The 20,931-nt window shown below is 36.5% G+C and overlaps 1 protein-coding gene across 1 annotated transcript in view; it reads left to right on the top strand.

Annotated features, from left to right (window-relative positions):
• The window catches only part of ipo11 (importin 11), a 169,761-nt gene that overhangs the window by 122,065 nt on the left and 26,765 nt on the right, over nucleotides 1–20,931 (top strand). Inside the window, exons 25-29 of the mRNA XM_079898081.1 lie at nucleotides 4,234–4,329; nucleotides 4,447–4,560; nucleotides 6,138–6,259; nucleotides 16,685–16,780; nucleotides 18,509–18,593. Coding sequence (XP_079754207.1) covers nucleotides 4,234–4,329; nucleotides 4,447–4,560; nucleotides 6,138–6,259; nucleotides 16,685–16,780; nucleotides 18,509–18,593 — 513 coding nt within the window. The remainder of the gene's footprint in view (nucleotides 1–4,233; nucleotides 4,330–4,446; nucleotides 4,561–6,137; nucleotides 6,260–16,684; nucleotides 16,781–18,508; nucleotides 18,594–20,931) is intronic.

The raw sequence follows: 20,931 nt of genomic DNA, 5'->3' as shown, positions 1-20,931 counted from the left end.
TCTCTCTCTGCTCGTTCTTTCAGTTAAACATGCGCCCTGTCACTCACAAGCGCAGCAGTTCATCTACATTACTCACCGATCAAATAAGACTTTGGCGGGACAAAAATTCACTTTGGCGGGCGCTAAAACAAGTTCAATGCAGAAAATTCATGCGTGAATTTAACTTAGTAGGCTACATGACCATGCACTCGCACAAATGCGACCACATAAAATTTTAACTCGCACATTCTCAAAAAATGGTCGCAGTCTGGAACCCTGGTGTCGGTGGTGATTTTTAAGATGCTGGTATAGATTGGTAGTGTTTCTTCTGGATCTGGCCACGGCACGTCGACATATTTTAGCACTCTTTTGCTCCACGTCGTTCTTCGCGAATCCAAAATAAGTCCAAACAGCTGAAGTACAAGTGCTCCCCCGCTTCCTCTCCCGTCACCGAAGAAGTGCCTTCGGCCATTTCTGCGCAGTTACAAGCTTTTTCGAGGTACAGGTTGTGTGTTAGCTGCTTTGCTGCTGCCAGAAAGCCGGTGCACTGCATACAACCTTGTAACTTTCCATTGCCATTTCTAATTGGCCAGCAAGCCAGGAACGCGAGATTCGACCATTTTGATTGGCTAATAGGTTTGTCACTCAAATGTCAGAGGCGGGGGAAAAAACCTCAGACTCCTGAGGTTAGGTTATTGCGGGAGTTAAAACCTCAATATCGATGCGATAAAGGTTAATCGTGCAGCCCTAGTTCACAGTAAATGCTGGTCCACACAAACTCTATCACTGCCTTTGCTGTGAGTTTGAGTTCCTTATAACATGCATTTAGAACACGGCATGCTAGATTTACTTTTACATTAGCGTAATCTCAAAAGTTATTGTGTGCAGAGGTTTACAGAATTAAGTTTGAAGCGAGTTAAAAACTATTACAAACTAAGCAGTTATCTTCCTGCAGTTTTACATCAAATTTCCCAAAAGTCCCAGTGTAATGTATATGAATTTTTCTTTTCTTTTTTCAGAGCAGTATTAATATTACAAAATTGTGTTTTTTATTTGTTTTCTTCTTTAAAAAAAAAAAAAACGTAATGTACATTTATAACAATATTTAATGTTTTATTACCCAGGCATTAAATTACAAAAAAGAGTACAGCTGCTGAGTGAGAGATGGTAAATTTGGCATCTTTCTCCCTTCTAAATGCCATAATCCATCTGTTTTTTCCACCCGCTCACTCTTTCTCTCTGATCCAAAACGTAAGTCGTAGAGACTTTGAGGGATGGGAGTACCCTCTCCGTCTACAACGTCACCATGCTTTCCCCAATCGGCTTGATGGTGGCGCTACAAGTCAAGTCAAGTCAAGTTTATTTATATAGCGCTTTTCACAATACAGATTGTATCAAAGCAGCTTCGCAGTATTAAATTAAAATAATACATCAATGTTTGTTTCTAGTGGAAAACGTCCACGTTTGGTAATGCTGATCAATAGTATTGTTGATTGATTAATTAAATTAAATATCCCCAACTGAGCAAGCCAAAGGCAACCGTGGCAAGGAACCGAAAAAACTCCATCAGGTGACCTAATGGAGAAAAAAAAAAACCTTGGGAGAACCCAGGCTCAGTCGGGGGCCAGTTCTCCTCTGGCGTCTATGAACTAGAGGTCGGATTTAACTGTAAGATTAAAAGTATTATATGAATGCCTGGCTGAAGAGATGCGTCTTTAATCTAGTTTTAAACTGGGAGAGCGAGTCTGAGCAACGAACAGTATCTGGAAGACTATTCCAGAGTTTTGGAGCTAAATGTGAAAATGCTCTCCCTCCTTTGGTGGACCTGGATATCCTAGGTATGACCAAAAACCTTGAATTTAGTGATCTTAAAGAGCGCGATGGATTATAGGGCGATAGAAGGTCCGTTAAATAGACTGGAGCTAAGCCGTTTAGGGCTTTATAAGCTACAGTGGTCAAAAGTACGTAATGGCTTATAACTCCGAAACCGCTCTTATTCCTTTGCAACCCTTGACTCAAGGCAGACAAAACACGTCACAGATTCAATGGTTGAAATTTTATGGTATTTAAAAAAAAATTAAAAAAAAGATACTTTTGTGAGCTAGTACTAGTTTTTTTTTCCGTTAGATCTGAACCAGACCGGTGCAGAAAAATTCTCTGGAGTCTCTGGTGTTCATAACTATCAAAAAGGAAAAAAATTTGATTGACGTCCATGACGGGACATCAAAACGTTCGAAGTGGGCTTTGTCACTTTACTAAGACTGCTATCCCTCTTCAACGGAATGAGATAATCTCACCAAACTTGATAAACCTATGAATGAGCTCAGTTTGTGGTTGCGTGAAAAAGGTGGTGCTATAGAATGGGATAAAAACACAAAAACATCTATATCTACGCAACAGTCTGTCCTATTGACTTGAAAACTGCCATGAGGTGTCTTTGTCCCAAGTGCCGTGATTGTCTAGGAGGACATTCGCGTATCTTGAAAATTATGGCCGCCGCATATTTTCCATTAAAAAACGGTGCTGACATGGCTTAGAGCAATTTGCTGCTACGATTACTATTGCTAAAAACTAACAAATTCAACAAAATGATTTCCTGTGCTGATCAACTTTATGCTACAATTGAGATTAAAAAGAATTAAACATGTATGGAACCCTGATCAAGACGCTTATCTTTGCAGGAAATAGTCAATGGAAGTAAATGGAAGTCAAAATGACTAAAATTGACATTTAATGTAAGTGAACCTCGATAATGGTGTAATTCCGACAGCAGTCTGGAAAGACTTTGCCAGCTCAAGCTTTCTACTCCATCATGGCTGTAATCCAGACACATTACTTTATACATGTTGTTTGTAAATCACCCTCTGAAGTCAGTTAAGTAAAGTTCTGCCCCATGTGCCAGGATGTTTGTGCACCAGCAGCTTGAAGAAGAAAAATGAAAACAGGAGCGCACCTTCAGGGAACGGTTCATCCTGTATCCTGTCAAAGTGAGGGTGGAACAGGAGGTTAATGGCCTTGGGCTGCCAAGATCCCTTCTCAAACCAATACATAGTCTGACAACAGAATTCACACAATTACAAGCTTCTCTTCCTCTCTTTCAGAGCGACAAGGCAATTTGAGATTATTGAAAATTATTTGCTTGTCCTCAAGGTCAGAATTGTGCAGCGGGGCTTCAATCTGATTTTGCTGGTGATGTAATATTAAACATGGTGATTCAATATGCTTTTTATTTGGCCGTTACGTTTCCTAAAGGCAATGCCTGTAGGCTTGTTCCAGGCCTTCTCCTTCTCGATTCACGAGTATGATGGTGTTCAGAAATATTAATATGGTCCCTGTGGTTTGATTCCTGCAAGAAGCAAGACTTGTACCACCACCATTGTGCCCTTGAACAAGGCATATGACCCTGATGTTCTGATTGACAGATTCAACATCTCTTTTTTATGTTTGGGGTTCCAAAGACCTCAGTACTGCAAATAAAATTAGTTTGGGGATTTAAAAAAATAACATTGATTTATTTCCATTTCAAAAATCTCCATGTGGTATTGCACTAATTTTACAATTTGCTTATAAAAACAAGAGGGCTATGCATGTAGATCCTGTATATTAGATGTTTGTTGTGTACTTTGTAGTTTTATTTCATTTAATTTATTTTTTTGCTTTTTGGTTTTGGTTTTTCCCTACTTTTTTTTGAAAGACGTGTTCATGCATTTGTATTTATTGTGTGTGTGTATGCCCACAGTTGTTCTTAATTGCCGTAGGCAATAAAATACCAATTAAAAAGTAGGTAGCTGTTTGTTTATGCCATATATTTATATTTCAGAAAATATTATATTGAATGAATTACATACATTTTAAATCGATTTAAATAAAACTTCACCCAATCCATGTGGAAAACATGTTTTTTTTATGTTTTTGAAGAAAAACATAATAGTAACAGTGTTATGATTTCACAGTAGAACATCTAACCGAGGGATTTAAAGATGAGAATTCAAATCACTCACCACCCGATTCCTGCTTAGAAGATCCATCTTTTACTATGATTCAGCCACTATTTATCATCTCTTCCAAAGCTTCTTTCTAGTCCAATTTAACTGTTTTCCACAGCTTTAAAATGAGTTTGATCTTCTGCAATCCTCAAATGTTTTAACCATTTGATTTCCATCTGTTGTGTAACTCCTTGAGCACTTGGCGATTCTAGGCAATTATATATATAATATATGATCAATTCATTCTCTTTCCCTTTGCCTCTTGCAGGTTGTTGAAATTGCCATCAAAGTAAGTCCTATATTAGGCTCCCATATGTTTCAGCCTCTTCTGCCAGCTGTGTTACAAGGGATTGTCGAAGGAGAAGTGAGTTTGAACACAGTATAGTCTATTACAGTATTCATCTTGCACTAACCTCATTTCAGTGAAACTCCACTGTTTCCAGTTTTCAATATTTGCACGTACTTGTGTGTTTGACTGCAGAGGTATCCTGTGGTTATGTCTACATACCTTGGGGTGATGGGTCGGATTCTCCTGCAGAATTCAGGCTTTTTTAAATCACTTCTCACTCAGATGGCTGTGGAATTCAACCAGGAGGTGAGGATGACTGCCAGGCCACCAGCATTTGCTTGCCTGATAGAGAGCATAGTTCTGATGAAACGCCTAGCTGTATATCATTGAATTATTTCATTGAATTATTTTTAATTAATTATTGTATTTATTATTTTCACTTAGGTTTTAGTTTTTAAACTAAAAACTTTTTTGCAATTAGCTGAAATAAATTTCAGTTTTTTATTTCAGTTCATTCTTATTTTATTTTTAAGTAATAAAAATGTTTTTTAAGGTTTTAGTTCATTTTATATACATACATACATACATACATACATACATACATGGCTTGACATTAACTTTTTTGCTCACCAGCCACTGTGGCTAGTGGTTTCCCAAAGTTACTAGCCTCTCAGCATTTTCACAGACCACAATATTGACCTCGATACCATAAGGAAATATCTATAACCATATAGATATTGTTAATATTTCCTTATAATTTGGCAGCATATTAGGCTGCTGTCACTTTAAGACCTGACACACTGATCCATAATACTGTTAAACATGTTTTCTTTCTCAACTGTTTACGCTCACTTAAAACATAACTAACTGTGTTTATGTGAATACTTGCCAAGACTGGCATTTTGACATTATTTTTGTTTGTATTTGACTGTTTAAGTGCAATAAGCAGCGAAAAAGAACTCAATTTAGTAATGAGAGGCGGAGTTATGCACATCGGTGGGAATAAGTAAAATTATGCGCAATCCTTCGCCAAAATTCAAGCTCTGTAACACCAACAATATTAATCCGTAGTAAATATAATGAGTGAGTGAGGGGAGGCGGGTTTCTGTGTCAACTTGCTGTCGAAGAGATGAGAGAGCAAGAAAGAGCAGCTGTAATCATGTTATCATCTATTCTGCAGAAAATGAGTATTGGAAGCGTTTCAGATATGTATTGAAAAATCTATATTTTTCACAACACTACATTGCACTTAGTTTGTTATTTCAGATGCCTTTTTAAAAGACTACAATTGAAAAATATATCAAATTCAACGCTGCCAAAGTAAGAGTCACTGCGTTACATGCCACTGCTATATATATATATGTCAAGGTCAAATAGACTGAAGCAAAAAATCAACCAACAAACTAAATATTCTAAAGCCTGGCCTAGTTTTCTTTCTCTGCGCAGCATATCTTTAGTTGTGTTTGTGGGAGCTGATCTTACTGTAATTTGGTCCCAGTGGACCCGAATGCTTTGCTGAGCCGCCCACACAGAATCTTTCCCTTTAAACCCTGGGCCATATATCCCCGGTGAAAAATCGAACTCATTTGCACTATTGTAGTCTCAGCATATATCAGTATTCTCCTTAATTTCCTCAATCCCAGAAATATCTTTCCTGCAGAGACCCCTTTATTATTTACAGTCTCAGCCAAACAACTTCAAAGACGGAGGTTTTTATATATTCGGCCTGTCAGGCGGCTCGACGTACCCTAATGTGTTCCTCTTATCTTATGAAGGATGTATTAATCTTGTTCCCAGTGTGCCTCACTTACCTGTGCACAGCTAAATTATAAATGAGAATTATATGAACAAGATTGTTTATCATGGCGATCTCTGCTTCCCAGGCAGACCAGCTCTTGGGGAGTATGATTGAGATGTGGGTGGACCGCATGGACAACATCACCCAGCCTGACAGGAGAAAGCTCTCTGCCCTGGCGCTCCTGTCGCTTTTACCGTCTGACAACAGGTTCGTCATCTTATAAACACTGCAGGAGAATCCTATCACATTTGCATGCAAATGCCTGAAGCTGATATTGTAGATGTCATCAGCAAGCTGTACAAATGAAAGCATTTTTGCAAATCATTTGACATTCACCTCAGAGCCCAAACGAATGAAAAATCTCTTCATAATGGTGACTTGTCGGGAGAAATGGCATGTTGGTATTAGCTACGTCAGCAGTTTGGATGTCAGTGATAGCCCCATTATCATCCCTCTTGTCACATTGTGAGATAGCCTCTAAGTTATAGCTATTATGTTTCAAGGTTCCATTTGCATCTAATTGAGATGTCAGGTGTTGTAAAAGTCAGTCATTTTGCCTATAATATTACAAGTAATTTAAGTTTCCATGCCTCATAGTTAAATATTTTTTTACTACTGATGTAATAGAATAGAAACGAACCAAGCAAATGACTACCCATTTTTTTAAGTATAGAGGGCAAGAGTGATCATGAACCAAACTCAGGTAACACTATTTCAAGGTCACATAGTTTCACGTTACTACATGTACTTACTTTAGTAATAACTGTAAATTATGCATAATTACAAGTAGGGCTGGGTTTTTTAGCTCTGACCGAATTGCCTTGATGCCATAGAGTATCAAAACATTTCTTGTTGTTCGGTACCAAATTTCAATACCTAAGGGGTTAATCTCGTCAACTCAGTGAGGAAAAACACTAGTTTACGCCAGTTAGGCCCAGAGACATGGCTCACATGTGAGGCTGTAGTGTGAAAGTGTCCCAACCCCCGTAGATGGAAAAGATGTGGAAAAGATCAGAATTGTGGCTATTCACCAGGCTCGATGCCAACAGTGTGCAATGCAATTTTTGCGACAAGATAATTGCTGGCAAGACCGGAAACACGAAAAATCTGATGAATAAATTTAAAGGGGTCATATAATGGTACATGCACTTTTACAAGTTGATTGTACTGAAATGTGTGTTGGCAGTGCCTGTACCCAACCATCATAAAATGATAAAAATCCATCCAGTGTTTTTTTTTTTTAAATCTTCTTATATGTTTTCCCCTGTCTCAAATCAAGCTGTTCGACCATGACGTCATACAGCCAGACGCCCCTCCCACGATTGTTAATTGACAGCAGCGTTTCAACACAGACCCGCCCTCGCTCGTGAGCGAGCTGTCATCATAGTCCGCATTGTTGATGCGCTGGAGCACTGTCTATGAGCAGAATGGCGTCTAAGCGATTGTGGTGTTCTGTTCTTGGGTGTAATAACGAACATAGCAGTCATTTTGATGTTCCTAAATCCGAACCGCTGAAGACGCAGTTGAGTTTTGTTTTCGAAGGGAATATTCCCCACAATCAACGTCAATGCTTTCATGTTTGCGCGAATCATTTCACACACCAGACTTATACAAACGAGGTCAGTATAAAGCTGGTTTTGCTAAGAAGCTGCTCCTGAAAAAAGGCTCGGTACCAACTATTCGTGTTCCTGCTGCATCTCCAGAAGAAGTGAGTGTAACATTTTATTAACCTTTATATTAATCTTTGCAAATCGCTTACACGCTTCACGATGAATGCGGCTAAGGTTTACACTCAGGGTACATTACGGCATGTTTTCTATGTACGACGTTCTCAATATAATTCATAATCCCACGTTTATAATGAACAACGCGTTATGGTTATTGTGTTATTACACACTGTGTACGCAGGTGTTAAAGTTAATGTGGTAATACTACACTAAGCTTACTTTTGTAGATGGTTTATAACGGTATCTGTTACTGATTAAGAAGTAATGTTAAAAAAAACAGTTATAACTGCATGAAGATGAATGGTAATACAAAATTCTTAGGTGTCCTTCAACTACTGTTAGAAACATTCCTGCCATGACCTCATGTCAGTGCTTCAGCCCTGACAGTTGTACCTAACACTGCATAGATTACGTTACGCATCACTGACAAGCCTACATTTACCGAAAACATTTTTTTCATGACCATCAATCTGTCAATGAACTAACGTATACATCAGTAAACGCATAGCGTTCGTATCTCACTACTCTACCCTGCCAGTACACACAAAGATAGATCAAAGTGACATTACGTTAAGCAACCATTCAGAAACGTCCTGTTCGAGCCTTAATTGTCGAACTTCTTCGGGGCCGTCATCTTGTTCCGGGTCTGACTCCGGTTCAAATTGATACGGTTGCACAGTGTCCTCAGAGACTCCCGCTGCCATTCTTCAAACTAAACCCTCAACTGTTGTCAAGGCAACACTCCACGTGTGTTGTGTCAGGTCAAAACGCCCCACAGAACAGAGGGGCGGGGTGAGCAAAGCTCATTATCATTTAAAGACACATGCACTTAAACGGCGTGCTGAAAACAGAGCTATTTTTGACCAGGTAAAATGAGTGTTTTCTTACAATACTAATGAGAATTTTTAATTAAAGTATATTACAAACTTTTAATTTAGACCCTAAAGAATCATATTAGCTTGTACAAAAATGGCATTATATGACCCCTTTAAGAGCAGAAAGTTGCTCTGTCTTCGACTGCAAGAAGAACTGGAGAAAGTATATATATTTATATAAAATATAAAACTCATATAGAAAGCTTGAAATGTCTACTTTTAACAAACCAATTCGAATCGAAAACAAATATTCTCTGGTAATGTAATCCAAATGAAAGGTGCCTTTCTCTCTACTGTAGGTGTGCGAGCGTTCACTAAACTGTGGAGTCAGCATCGCCAATTTCATCTTTGCAGCCAATACTGACTTACAAAACACTAGTGTATTAATAAATAATTAAATGTCTCCTTGCTACTTTTTCCCGACACATTCATTATCATTAAGCTACTTTTGCCAGTGTTTTGCGGCAAGCTTTATATGTGCGCAGGAGCGTGAGGCATATATTCTGCCCCCTAGTGGCCTTTATGAGTCTTTGAGTGTAAAAAAGTAAACAAATTGAAAAAATAAAACCAAAGTTTTTATGTAATATGACAAAGGTATTACACAAAGGTAATATGTAATGTAATATTGTTTTTCGTAAAATTGGTATTGAAAAATCTATCGTTCAGGAACCGGTATCAAAGTCAAAGTATTTTTTTTTTAACGATATTTTTTAGCTTGTTTCCGCCACTGAATAAAATAATTGAAGTAATTGCAATTTTTTTATCTCACAATTCTGTCTTTTTTTCTGGCAATTACGAGTTTACTTCTCACAAGTTTGACTTTTTTCTCAGAATTGCGAGATATACTGTAACCTTGCAAGGAAAAAAGTCTTTATTTCTCACAATTGCGAGCATTTATTTCACAATTTTTACTTTATAAGTCACAGTTGTGAGTATATATCTCGCAATTCTGACTTTATAACTAATTGAATGCGAGTTTATATCTTTATTTATGGAGATATATTTACATATTAAGGCTCAGCCACATTTGCCGTTGTTCAGTGAATTTTTGCAGTCCATGCAATTGGGAATTTTCTTGTGAGGTCGAAAGATTCGGCCACACGGATTTCACAACGGGTGGACATTGGTCTTGCAGATTTGGCGCGTTGACCAACAAAAAGCAAAAATGACTTTCTGTGAGCAGATTTTTTTTTTTCTGTTTCTTTTTGCTCTCAAAAAAATAAATGAGATGTTACTATGAGTAATGTTTTAAATAAGGTTTTCTGCAGAATAACACATCTGCTTGAGTCACTTCTCTTCAGTCTTTTCAACTGGGCATACATGATCCTGGCAGTGACGTTGAAACTCAAAATAGCATCAAGGGAAGTGATGCACTTAGTTGCCTCCACAACACACATCCCAAATACAAGTGCAAATAATGCAGTAACACACAATGAGGTGGAAATTTGCATGATTTTTCTTTTTTCTTTCTGGGAAACAGTGCCAAGCATTCTGCACCGCATCACAACATATTTTTCTATGCAATGTGGCACAGTGATTAACAAGAAATATTTAAAATTCATGTCAAAAGGTTGCTAACCCCTGGCCATTTTAAAGACCAGACAATCTGACCAGTCATATTGCTTTTGTACCATGTGCAGGCTATCAGGGGAAGAGAAATGGTACAGAAATTCATGATTGACGCACATTCATGTTTCTCATTACAATATAAATATTCAATCCGGCTGCTTGAAAACACTTGAGCATGTTTCTGCATGCAGGCTCATGTTTGGACCGTACAACACACGTGGCCGGTCACCTACAAAATATTTCACTCTATGGATTTATCCTATCTGTCGTACTGTATGTGTCCACATTTTGTATGCATGTATCTGTCTGTATATGGGGCCATCTTGAAATCTTGTATTATGGAATTGCGTTCGGCCCGGTGAAATCGATTGTGGTGCCGCTGCAGGTCTGTTGTCACCTTATTTCATTGAGATTGATCGTACTGGTCATTGTTCTATGAAATCAATAATGGCATCGATACCAGAGCCCTTCATTGTCAATCTCCCTCCCACCCAAAGAAATGATTAACTGGCAACAATGATAGCTCCATCATGGCCTTGTTTTCCATCTGCAGTTGTCAGGGCTTTACAGTGATATGCAGGAGGCTCCCAGTGCGGCTTAAGCCTGAGTCTTGGGGGAGAGAGTGGGCTAGCCATGCATTATCACGCTTGTAGAGACAGCCTGGATCCGTGAGCGGTATCTCTGAGCCTCAGTCTCTGAAGCTCAGGAACACGATGTTGTTTTCTTCATTATTGCCACATCTTGCTTTCTGGTTGTATCTAAACCAGTGTCAGAATGTATCTTTTCCATTACTTTTGCAGGCAGGGTATGAATGCACAGTCATTCAATAAATAAGCTAGATTGCAATTACGACCGCTACCGTTTTTAACTGATCATGAATACATTATTCCAACATTTTATCTAGAGGTACCGCATGAAAAGACATCCGCTCATTAGTGATTAAGGTATTTTAATGAATATTCTATTAATCAACATTAAGAATTGCAATTACACTTCAAGAGCGATAAATGACAGTGTTAATTTTTGTACTGTACTATAGCTCTATTTCAGGTGAATTTTTTTTTTAAATATTTTTGGGGAGCTTTTTTTCCTGACTAATTTACTAATAAATATGATGCATGCCATAAATATACATATGTCAAATACCACATTTTAATTAGGAATAATTAGATTGAAAATGATTGCCTATAAATTTAAATAATGCTGTAGATTTTTACATATTCTGAATAAGAGGGTTCGTACAAGGTGTATAAAGTGCGTGAAGTACTTGAATTTGACTTTTTTACATTTAGGTCCTGGTAAACCCTTGAAAATATCTTTATTTTTGAAGAGGTACTTGAAAAGTGCTTGAATTATTGACGTACAATGTATATGAAATTAGTGTTTCAGTTTTTTAGGAAAAAAACACAAATGCAATATTTTCATGCATAATTAACGTTGCAGCCCTTAAGTATATGATATAGCTTTCATTCTTCAGGTCAATCATATATTCATAAGGGTAAACAAGTAATAAAAACTCAGTGAGTGTTTTAGCGCAATTTTCTCACCTCATGGGATCACAACACTAAGAGATAGTAAATCTTTTCCTGGATTTTTTTTGTGCGTTCCCGAGATTAGACCTTCCTTAACATAATGCCGAAAACCCGAAGTCTCTAGGTGGTCTGGTTGAGGAGTAGATAGAAGTGCAAGATTGGTGCGCACAGACGCACAGAACAGAAATCATGAGTTAACAATCGCAATTTGTCCGGTGGAAAATTGCGCTAAAAATCAGTTTGAATGAGGAAAGCGATATCTACAAGCGATGTCATAGTATCCTTTCAATGGTTAAGGTGATTTCCCATGCCTGACAGCGCTGGTCAATGGATTGATCTCTATGAAGTGAAACGTCGGATACCTTATATCTGTAATTTGAGTAATAAATAAATAAATAATAAAGATATTGTTTGATAAGTGTTGATTGTTGTCCTTGAAATAAAAAAAAAGTAGTGCTTGAAAGTCCTGGAATTTCATTTTACAGAATCTGTATAAACCCTGGAATAAAAGGTTTTTAGCTGGAGAGTAATAGACATAATAATATGAACAATGATGCCTGAGCAAACACCAAACAGCCCTAGATCAGAATTTTCAAATATAAATACACTACCGTTCAAAATTTGAGCTTTTTTTTTTTTTTTTTTTTTTTTTTTGACTTTGATTCTGCAAGAACGCATTAAATTCATCAAAAGTGACAGTAAAGATGTTTATAATAAAGATGTTTAAACTTTATATTCATCAAAGAGTCCTGAAAAAAAAATGACTGGTTAATGGTTTTCACAAAAACAAAGCAGCAGACTGTTTTCAACATCGATAATAAAAATAAGAAATGTTTCTTGAACCGCAAATTAGCATATTAGAAATTATTTCATGAAGGATCTTGTGACACTGAAGACTGGAGTAATGATGCTGAAGTAAATTCAGTTTTGCCATCACAGGAATAGATTACATTTTTACATTTATTAAAATCGAAAACAGTTCTTTTAAATTGTAAAAATATTTCACAATAGTAAAGCTTTAATTTAAAAAAAATGCAGCCATAGTGAGCATAAGAGTCTCCTTTCAAAAACATTAAGAAATTTCACCTTACTTATGAATGGTTGTGTAAAATCGATATTACAAATCATCCTTGCCTTTAATTTCACCTTAATTTCTGACCCTGATCAAAAATTTTCTGTCTGGTGTGCCTCAAAATACTATTTTAATAATTGTGATACTACAATATTGCAATATACAGACTTATTTTGTGGAGGAATTGTGCTCCGCCAGTCAACAATCATTCATATTCAGGTGCCTTTTCGTTTCTTTATACTTGTGTGTCTTGAACGACGCAGAGAAAATTATGAAAGCTGACTCTGAAAGGGTATTTAGCTGTGCCGAGAGGCTTGCATGAAATGAGGCCCAGCATATTAATTTTCAAATTCATTCATGGCATTTTCTGATCCTGCCATTACTATTCTATTTGCTGTGTTCTGACTCACTCTGAATAAACACCTGTGGGCTCACAGCAATGCCAAAGGCACTGAATGTTTCTTCTCTGAGGTGCAATACGTCACAAACAATTTCACCCCTTAATGAAGTATAACCACGTTGATGACAGCAATGAAACGATACAGATTTGTCTCTGCTTCAGTCATTTGGAGAGCGCGGAATAAACAGATGATGATAATAATGATGTAATGATCTCTGTGCATACAGCCTGGCCAAAAAAAATGGGATATGCAGATTTTCGTTTTCATTTCTACACATGCACAAATAGAACCGTCCAGAGTGTTTTCAACCAGCTGCCTTTGGAATAATGATGTTGGAGTTTGCCAGAACATTTAGACAGTGTAGAGCAATCCTGCTTGCTTGATTACAGTTGGAATACATATTCATAAAGAAAGCCAAGTGGATTACGTGATTTAGACTGTGGTTAATTTATCACTAATTTCAAGTAGCATAACCACAAGACATGTTTCACAGGTAAATAGATTCAGCTTTTTCTTTCCATTCTTTGACAAGGTTTCAATCTTTCAATCAATAATCTCCCTTTTTGATATTTGTCATAATTGTGCAGCTCTATTTCAGAGGAATTTTTAAGTTTACTTTTTTTAATTAAAAAAATGCAGTGTCATTGATTCATTTAAATACTTCACTTTAATAGAGAAATTATATTATAACAGTCATGGCCTGTCAGTGATGCTGTTACTTTGATTTCACATTTAAAGGCACAGTAGCTAAAACAGCCTATTCTAATTCTAAAGGTCAAATGTCTGAGGGTCCAGCCTCAACTTTCATTATAAGTGCACAAAAAAAGAGAATAAAATTATATTTGATTTGGACTTTTTTTAAAGACTTTACAGTAGTCTTACATTAATGCAATTCTTCTGATATGTTGTCCCATAAAAAATATGTTTTTTGCTAGTTTAATTGTCCAAAAGTGCCGGTTTAAGCATTATTAGGTAGTATACAGGCCTTTTTTTCAGGTCCAAGCAGGGTGATAAGAAATCTTTAATATGATGCATCTGATGAATAGCACAGCTCTTGTAGCTCTAATATTGGCGTGTTGAGATAAGATTGCCTCCTACCCTGTATTATACTAGACAAAAATGTAATATTACAGCTGTAAGCTTTAATAAATGTATAGCTGATGTAGATATTTAGCTAGCTTTGGTGCTTGCCAGGTTTGTCTGTAGCTGACTTACAGGGTGTCTTCCGGCAACATGCTAATTGGCTTTTTTACAGTATATATATTCTAATATATGCTTAGCATGACACATTTTGAGTTATTTAAAACTTTTTTAGTCATCAGTTTTGAATGGTGAGGCGCATGCAATATTGAGAATTTTACTTTTATGTAGTAAAAATAAATGAAAACGTAGTTAAAATATGATGTGAACACCTCGTTTTGGATTAAGTAATTCCCCAGTACTGGGGTGCAGATGGGTAATAGGCAGGCACACTTCGTATCACAATCGTAATTTCATACCAGCCGTCTTTCATTTCTGACCAATTTGTTGTTATTAAGTCATATCGGCTGTGCCCCTCTCCCTTAGCAGCCTCAGTACCTCATCATCTTCCAAAGCAGAGATGTGATTCCTGCTCTAGAAATGGTATCGACTAGTTCATTTCACCGAGCAGTGTTTTTGAGATTTAATTAGGACTGACCTTCCTTATCTGGCTTTTCATTGAATGCTGCATATGAGCAGATCTGAGGCGGAGGAAGAATCTTCACAGGGTTCTAAGTAGACAGTCAAAGGATCTTGTGTGTTCCAGATCTATGAGTGACGAATGAAGCAATTTTTATCAGACATTGGGGGATTATATTGAAGGCTGTGATGGAAAGGGCTAAACACAGGATAGAAGAGAAATGGGAAGGTGCTGGCAAGGTCAAGACCCTAGGATGTTTTCATTCTTACAGGGTTATCAGGGATAAAAGAAATGACAATTCTGTCATTATTTACTCACTCATATCTTACGATACCCATATGAATGGATTTCTTCCATGGAATGCAAAAGGAGATGTTTAGTGCTGAATGACAGAGCTCCTCTTTTACACAGTACATTGAAAGTGAAAGGTGACGACAGCTGTGAATAATGAATCAAATTTCAGTCAAGTACAAATCTATCATATGGCTTCAGAAGACTTGGAATACAGTGCACAAGTCGAATGATTCAAGGTTATTATTGTTAAATAAAACTTTAAAAAATTATAACTGTTGCCTTTGCAAGTAATTGAAATAAGTTGAATCTCTAAAATTACTAATAAAATAGCAATGTTTAAAAAAATGATAAAAATGACTATTACAAAAAATAAAATGAACATGAAAATGACAACTGAAAAATATAAAAATAAAAGCAAAAAAATAGCAAAAACTATAATAGTATATAAATAATACTAAAATAGCACTTGTTTGTGTTTTTATTTTTACTGGAGCTTTCACTGTATAGAAAAGAGCAGCTCACGTTTGTCTAAACTTCTCCATTTGTGGTCCACAAAAGAAAGTCATGCAGTATGTGTTTGGAATGACATGATGAGGGTTGTAAATTATGACTGAATTTACATTTTTGGGTAAATTATTCCTTTTACATTCCTTCTCATGTGACTGTGAAAAGGTGAGATTGTCCTTCATAAAGTGCTAACTGTTGTTACATAACAGAAAGCATAAAGAACATCTGCATTAAGGGTTTAATAATCTAATGACTTTCAACATTTATTGCCATGTTTAGATCCCTTGAGTGTAGTTTGGATTTTAACACTCAGCCAGACTGAGTATTTCTTCTTGTGTGATTGTTCCTTGCATAAAGGTTTTGTGAGTGCAAGCTATTTCCAGGCTGAAAAGGTTTTTTTTTTCTTTTTCAGACTGAAAATCTCAATACCCATGGGCAAAGATGTCGAAAGTACCGGTGCTTTGCAACCAAGTCAATGCTAAAACTTAACTTAATAAAAAAAATTGTAACAATAGCAGTCTTTCTAAAGTTTAGCTAGGCGAGTATCAACTCCATACCCACGCGCTGTCAGACTGACAGGTGACTGCTTTTGAACGCTTACATGCGTATTTGCCTGCATGCAAAGGCATTTCTTGTTTCGAAATGGCTGTCTTGGTGTGGCAATAATAAAAATAAAGATAATGAAGTTTACTTAATTGAGAAATACTTGAAGGCTATTGTTTTTATGCCATTTGTTTATACAGTACGTTTTAGCTAAATTAATGTTTTGAATAGCGTATTACTTTCTGTTGTGGTATCGTATTGTGAAATTTCACTCCCTTTGGTTCTGACTACTAAAACTTCCACCATGACATCCCTGCTCACAGGCTTGTGAAGACACCCTAAAACATCTTTCTGTCACAGTCGTGTCATTACTCACAACATGGTTCTCTGAATGTTGGAACGCTGTGTTCGTTCTCTGAATAACGTTTTTTTCCACTGCAATCATTTTTCAGCGTGATCCAGGACAAGTTCTGCGGGATCATTAACATCAGCGTGGAGGCGCTGCACGATGTTATGACGGAAGACCCTGAGACGGCTACCTTCAAAGAGTAAGTTTGATTCTCTCTTTTTGATGACACTTCTCCACAGAGGCATTTTGTCTGCCTAATGACCTGGAAAACCTGGTGGACAAGGGCACACGCTGTCATGGCAGGGTTTCATGAAACAAATGCTCAACATTAAGAGAAGTGATCGTGATGTGTGTCACAATGTTTGTATTTGTTAGATTATTCATTATTAAAGCAGGTTACGTGTGTGTGTGTGTGTGTATATATTAGTGCTGTCAATCGCTAAAAAAAATGAACTAGATTAATCATACTTTTTTTCTGATTAAAAACACTTAAGCTTTTATACGTTTTTAATATATTTTATAATGTAATAATTTCACAGTTAATCGCCAAATTAATGTAGAAACAACTTAAAGACAGTATATTTTAAGTACTTGTTTAATGGCATCTTTTTATGAATGAAGGCTTCTATCACTGATACTTATACAGCTACTGATGTCTAACAGGTAGGAAATATACAGAAATTGAATAAAGTTATCAAACAGTCTGCACTGCATAAATTACAAATTAAATATAGATGGTACCTTTGTTCTTTGATTAACTTTAATGACAGACCGCATTATTGGCTGCTGCCACTTTAAGACCTTGACACCCGTCTCATTTTCTCACAGCTCTTTCCATTCAGTTAAGACTTTATTTAACTCATTTAAGACTACTTTTATGAGGATACTTGACAAAATTGACATTTTGACATAATTGTGTTTTACTGTTTGTAAAGCGTGAAAGATAACTCTATACTTGCGTGCGTTTTTGTGTCTGTTGTGTGTGTCACAGGATATTCACAGACAGTGCGTTCTCTTTTTTCTTGTCGCACTTGAATGGTTTAAAAGCATTTACATTAATAAGAGCATGAACACTTATGTAACGCTAGCCAAAGGATGACACAAAAATTATGCTGCGTTAATTGCGTTAAATAGTTTTAATGCATTAAACTGGAAAAAAATTATCGCGCGCGTTAACGTTGACGGCACTAATATATATATTATATATATGAGGCTCTTAATGCATTGTGTTTCCTTCTGGAGCATCAGTGAATGTTTGAACCTTTTTTAATAGTTGTGTTTGAGTCCCTCAATTGTCCTCAGTTTGAAAATTGTATCTCAAAATCATACAGTTACTGCTGGAAAGGGTTCAAATATACAAAAGATGCTGGAAAACTGAAGAATTTGCAGGACCTGGTCAGCTAACTGTTTTCCATTAAGTGCCACAACCCCTCTTTCATTGACTTGCGCAGTTCAATTCTCACACCTTAATCATATTTATAACTCCTACCTTAATAAAACAAGCTGTATTACTATGAGTAATGATTACCTGGAAATGTAGATCTGTTTTCTGGCACACGTGCCATAGGTTGCCGACCCCTGGTATACAGTATGTTTGTTTTATGTATACGTTTGGGTTGTGTGTATAAAGCTGGTCATGAAATGTGAATGATGCTGTGAGGTTGCAAATATTTCATGACTTCAGGATGTGGTGCTATACCCTTATGTTCATCTCCTAAGGCATTTTATCATTTCCTCACACATACTTCAGTGAGGTGTCAAAAGAGTGTTCATAAATGCAGTGAGAGATTACACAACTGCTGGAAAATGGGGGAAAATGGCACATTTTAGAAATGTAAGAAAGTGAAAGTGTAACATGAATGTAATTTCTCTCCTTTGCACACACACACTTCACAATACTCTCTTTCTCCGGCTGCCTGTCCTCTAGCTGCATGCTGATGAGCCAGTTTGAAGAGCCGAAGCTGACAGATGACGAAGAACCCCCAACAGAACAGGACAAGAGGAGGAAACAGGTGAGTTTCACCTCGGCTCAAAGGTCACAGATGTTACACTCGCCTATTGATGACAGATGTCACAAAGTGGCTGTTATTGATCAGTTATAGTGGGTGTTGATTGAAATAGTACATTAAAACTGATTGGACAAATAGAACTGGCTGCATTGCTACTTCAGTTCACAAACAAAGAGGTCAAAGGGTGTTAATGTGTTCAGAGATCTCAACTTCTCATGAACAAGCTTGATGAACATCCAACTTATCCTAAGGATAAGGGTCTAAAGGTTCAATTTTCTCACGGTTCACTATATGCTTCTGTCCTGAGGTTATGGTCCTGGGGCCGGATTCACGGAAATCCTCTTCAGAGAGAAGTTAAGAAAATTCTTAAGATAAATTCTAAGAAGTTTCATAAGAATGTTGCTATGTGCAACTCTTGAAAAATTCTTCATAAGTTCTTCAATATTTTCTTAAGAACACCTTCTTTAAAGATTTATCATCAGCCAATGAGATTGCGCATTCAGCCCTTTTACTTTCACGATTGGTTGCTGATAAAAAGGAAATGACCATATTTGGATCCGACAGGATTGTATAGGAGAGAGAGAGCTTTCCAGCGGTGCATGTGATGACAGGGTGCCGGCAGCAATCACGGAGCAGCATGTTGATTAAGAACGCCAACTTTTGTTGAATTTATGAGAAATCTACAGACGCAAACAGACAAAGTGTAGTAAAATAAAGACCTAAATGTGTATTTCGGACTTTTTTTCACTACAAGTCTGAAAGAAGACATGTTAATGAAGACAAATATCCAAAAATCTCAAAATTGACCAGTAAAAAAAGACTATGTTTTTGCCTGCCGTGTCTCGCCTTAAGACAAAAAATAAGAAGAAATTGGCAGTTAAGAAGAATGTTTCATGAATCCGGCCCAGGTTCAATAAATACTTGTCAGTAAGTAATTTTTATGGATGCACCAGTTAGATTAATTGGAGGCCAATATTGATAACCGATATTTTAACATATTAATATCGATAACCGTTATTTTATTTTCTGTATAGAGATACAATTTTTCAACATGATATTTGTTTGGTAGCACTTTACCGTAAGGTCCCATTAGTTAATGCATCACAGGATTCCTACTATGCAGTTTGGAAAAGTATGGAATTAGATTTGAGTAATTTACAGGTCTGCACAAGTATGGAAAAATATTTGTTTGTTTTTTGTCTATTGCCTCTATTCAGTTTCCTAAAATATTAAAATAAGAATGAATGAATGTGCGTGTGCCACTTAAACATGCAACAGATAAGGGAGCAAACGATAATTTAAATCAGACTTTGCTGATCGTGCAACATCAAACCACATTTACAGTATCTAACCGATGTGTCAGAGATGAATATACACAGGTTTTAAAACATTTAAGGTTTCTTCTCATCATTTAAGCATGTCATCACTTGAAGAAAATCAATGAAAAATAAAAAAAAACCATAAACTAAAAATATTTAGGAATACCGAATATAATGCTGAAGAACCATTTATCTTAAATATGGTCTGAAAAATCTACAGAGGTTTGTAAATTTGAGTATAGAAAAAGTATAGAATTTTGAAATAGAAAATGTGTAGGAACCCTGCTATCAAATGACATCAACTAACAATCAGTAATACATTTATTACAGTAATTATTCATACTTGTTAGTTAATAGTTAATGTTAGCTTCCATTAAAGTCCATTAAATAATACTTACACACAACGTTTGATTTTAATAATGAATTAGTGAATGCTAAAATTAACATTAAATAAGATTAATAAATGCTTTAGAAGTATTTTTAACTGTTAGTTAATGTTAACAAATGGAAAGTTAGAAATTAGATGAACCATGGTACAAAAGTGCCATATGGGTGGCAAACTGTGTTTTGATGTTTTGCTTCTTTTTTATGGGAACTGCCTCACCCATAGTGTTTAGATAAAATCTGTAATGAGAGAATAAAATGCCATTGCTGTGTTTTGGAGAGAATTGTGGTGAAATCTCAGTCTGTCTTTTCCTAATGTTATTTTTGTGTAACACCCACATGAGCATGTTTCAGCTGAGTGGGGCTCCTGATAGAAAATCTGCCAACAACAATAGCTTCCAAACAACAGTTGAAAATGATCAAATCAATCATGTGAAGTGCAGTAGTTCAAGGTTTTTTTTTGTTTGTTTTTTCCAAGTAGTTCGGTTTTAAGTGAGTAATTTCTCTTAATTGTCTGTATGATAAAACGGCTCTGGTGGTTTATGATACTTTCAGCCGCTTACTGGTTTGAAATGAAGCACATTTTTGAGCTTGCAAGTGGCAACCTTTTCTCACTGGTCTTATATGACGGTGTTTCT

The sequence above is a fragment of the Squalius cephalus genome (genome assembly GCF_949319135.1).
Source record: "Squalius cephalus genome assembly, chromosome: 16".
In the NCBI taxonomy this organism is placed as follows: Eukaryota; Metazoa; Chordata; class Actinopteri; order Cypriniformes; family Leuciscidae; genus Squalius; species Squalius cephalus.
This window is presented reverse-complemented; position numbering and strand designations above follow the sequence as displayed.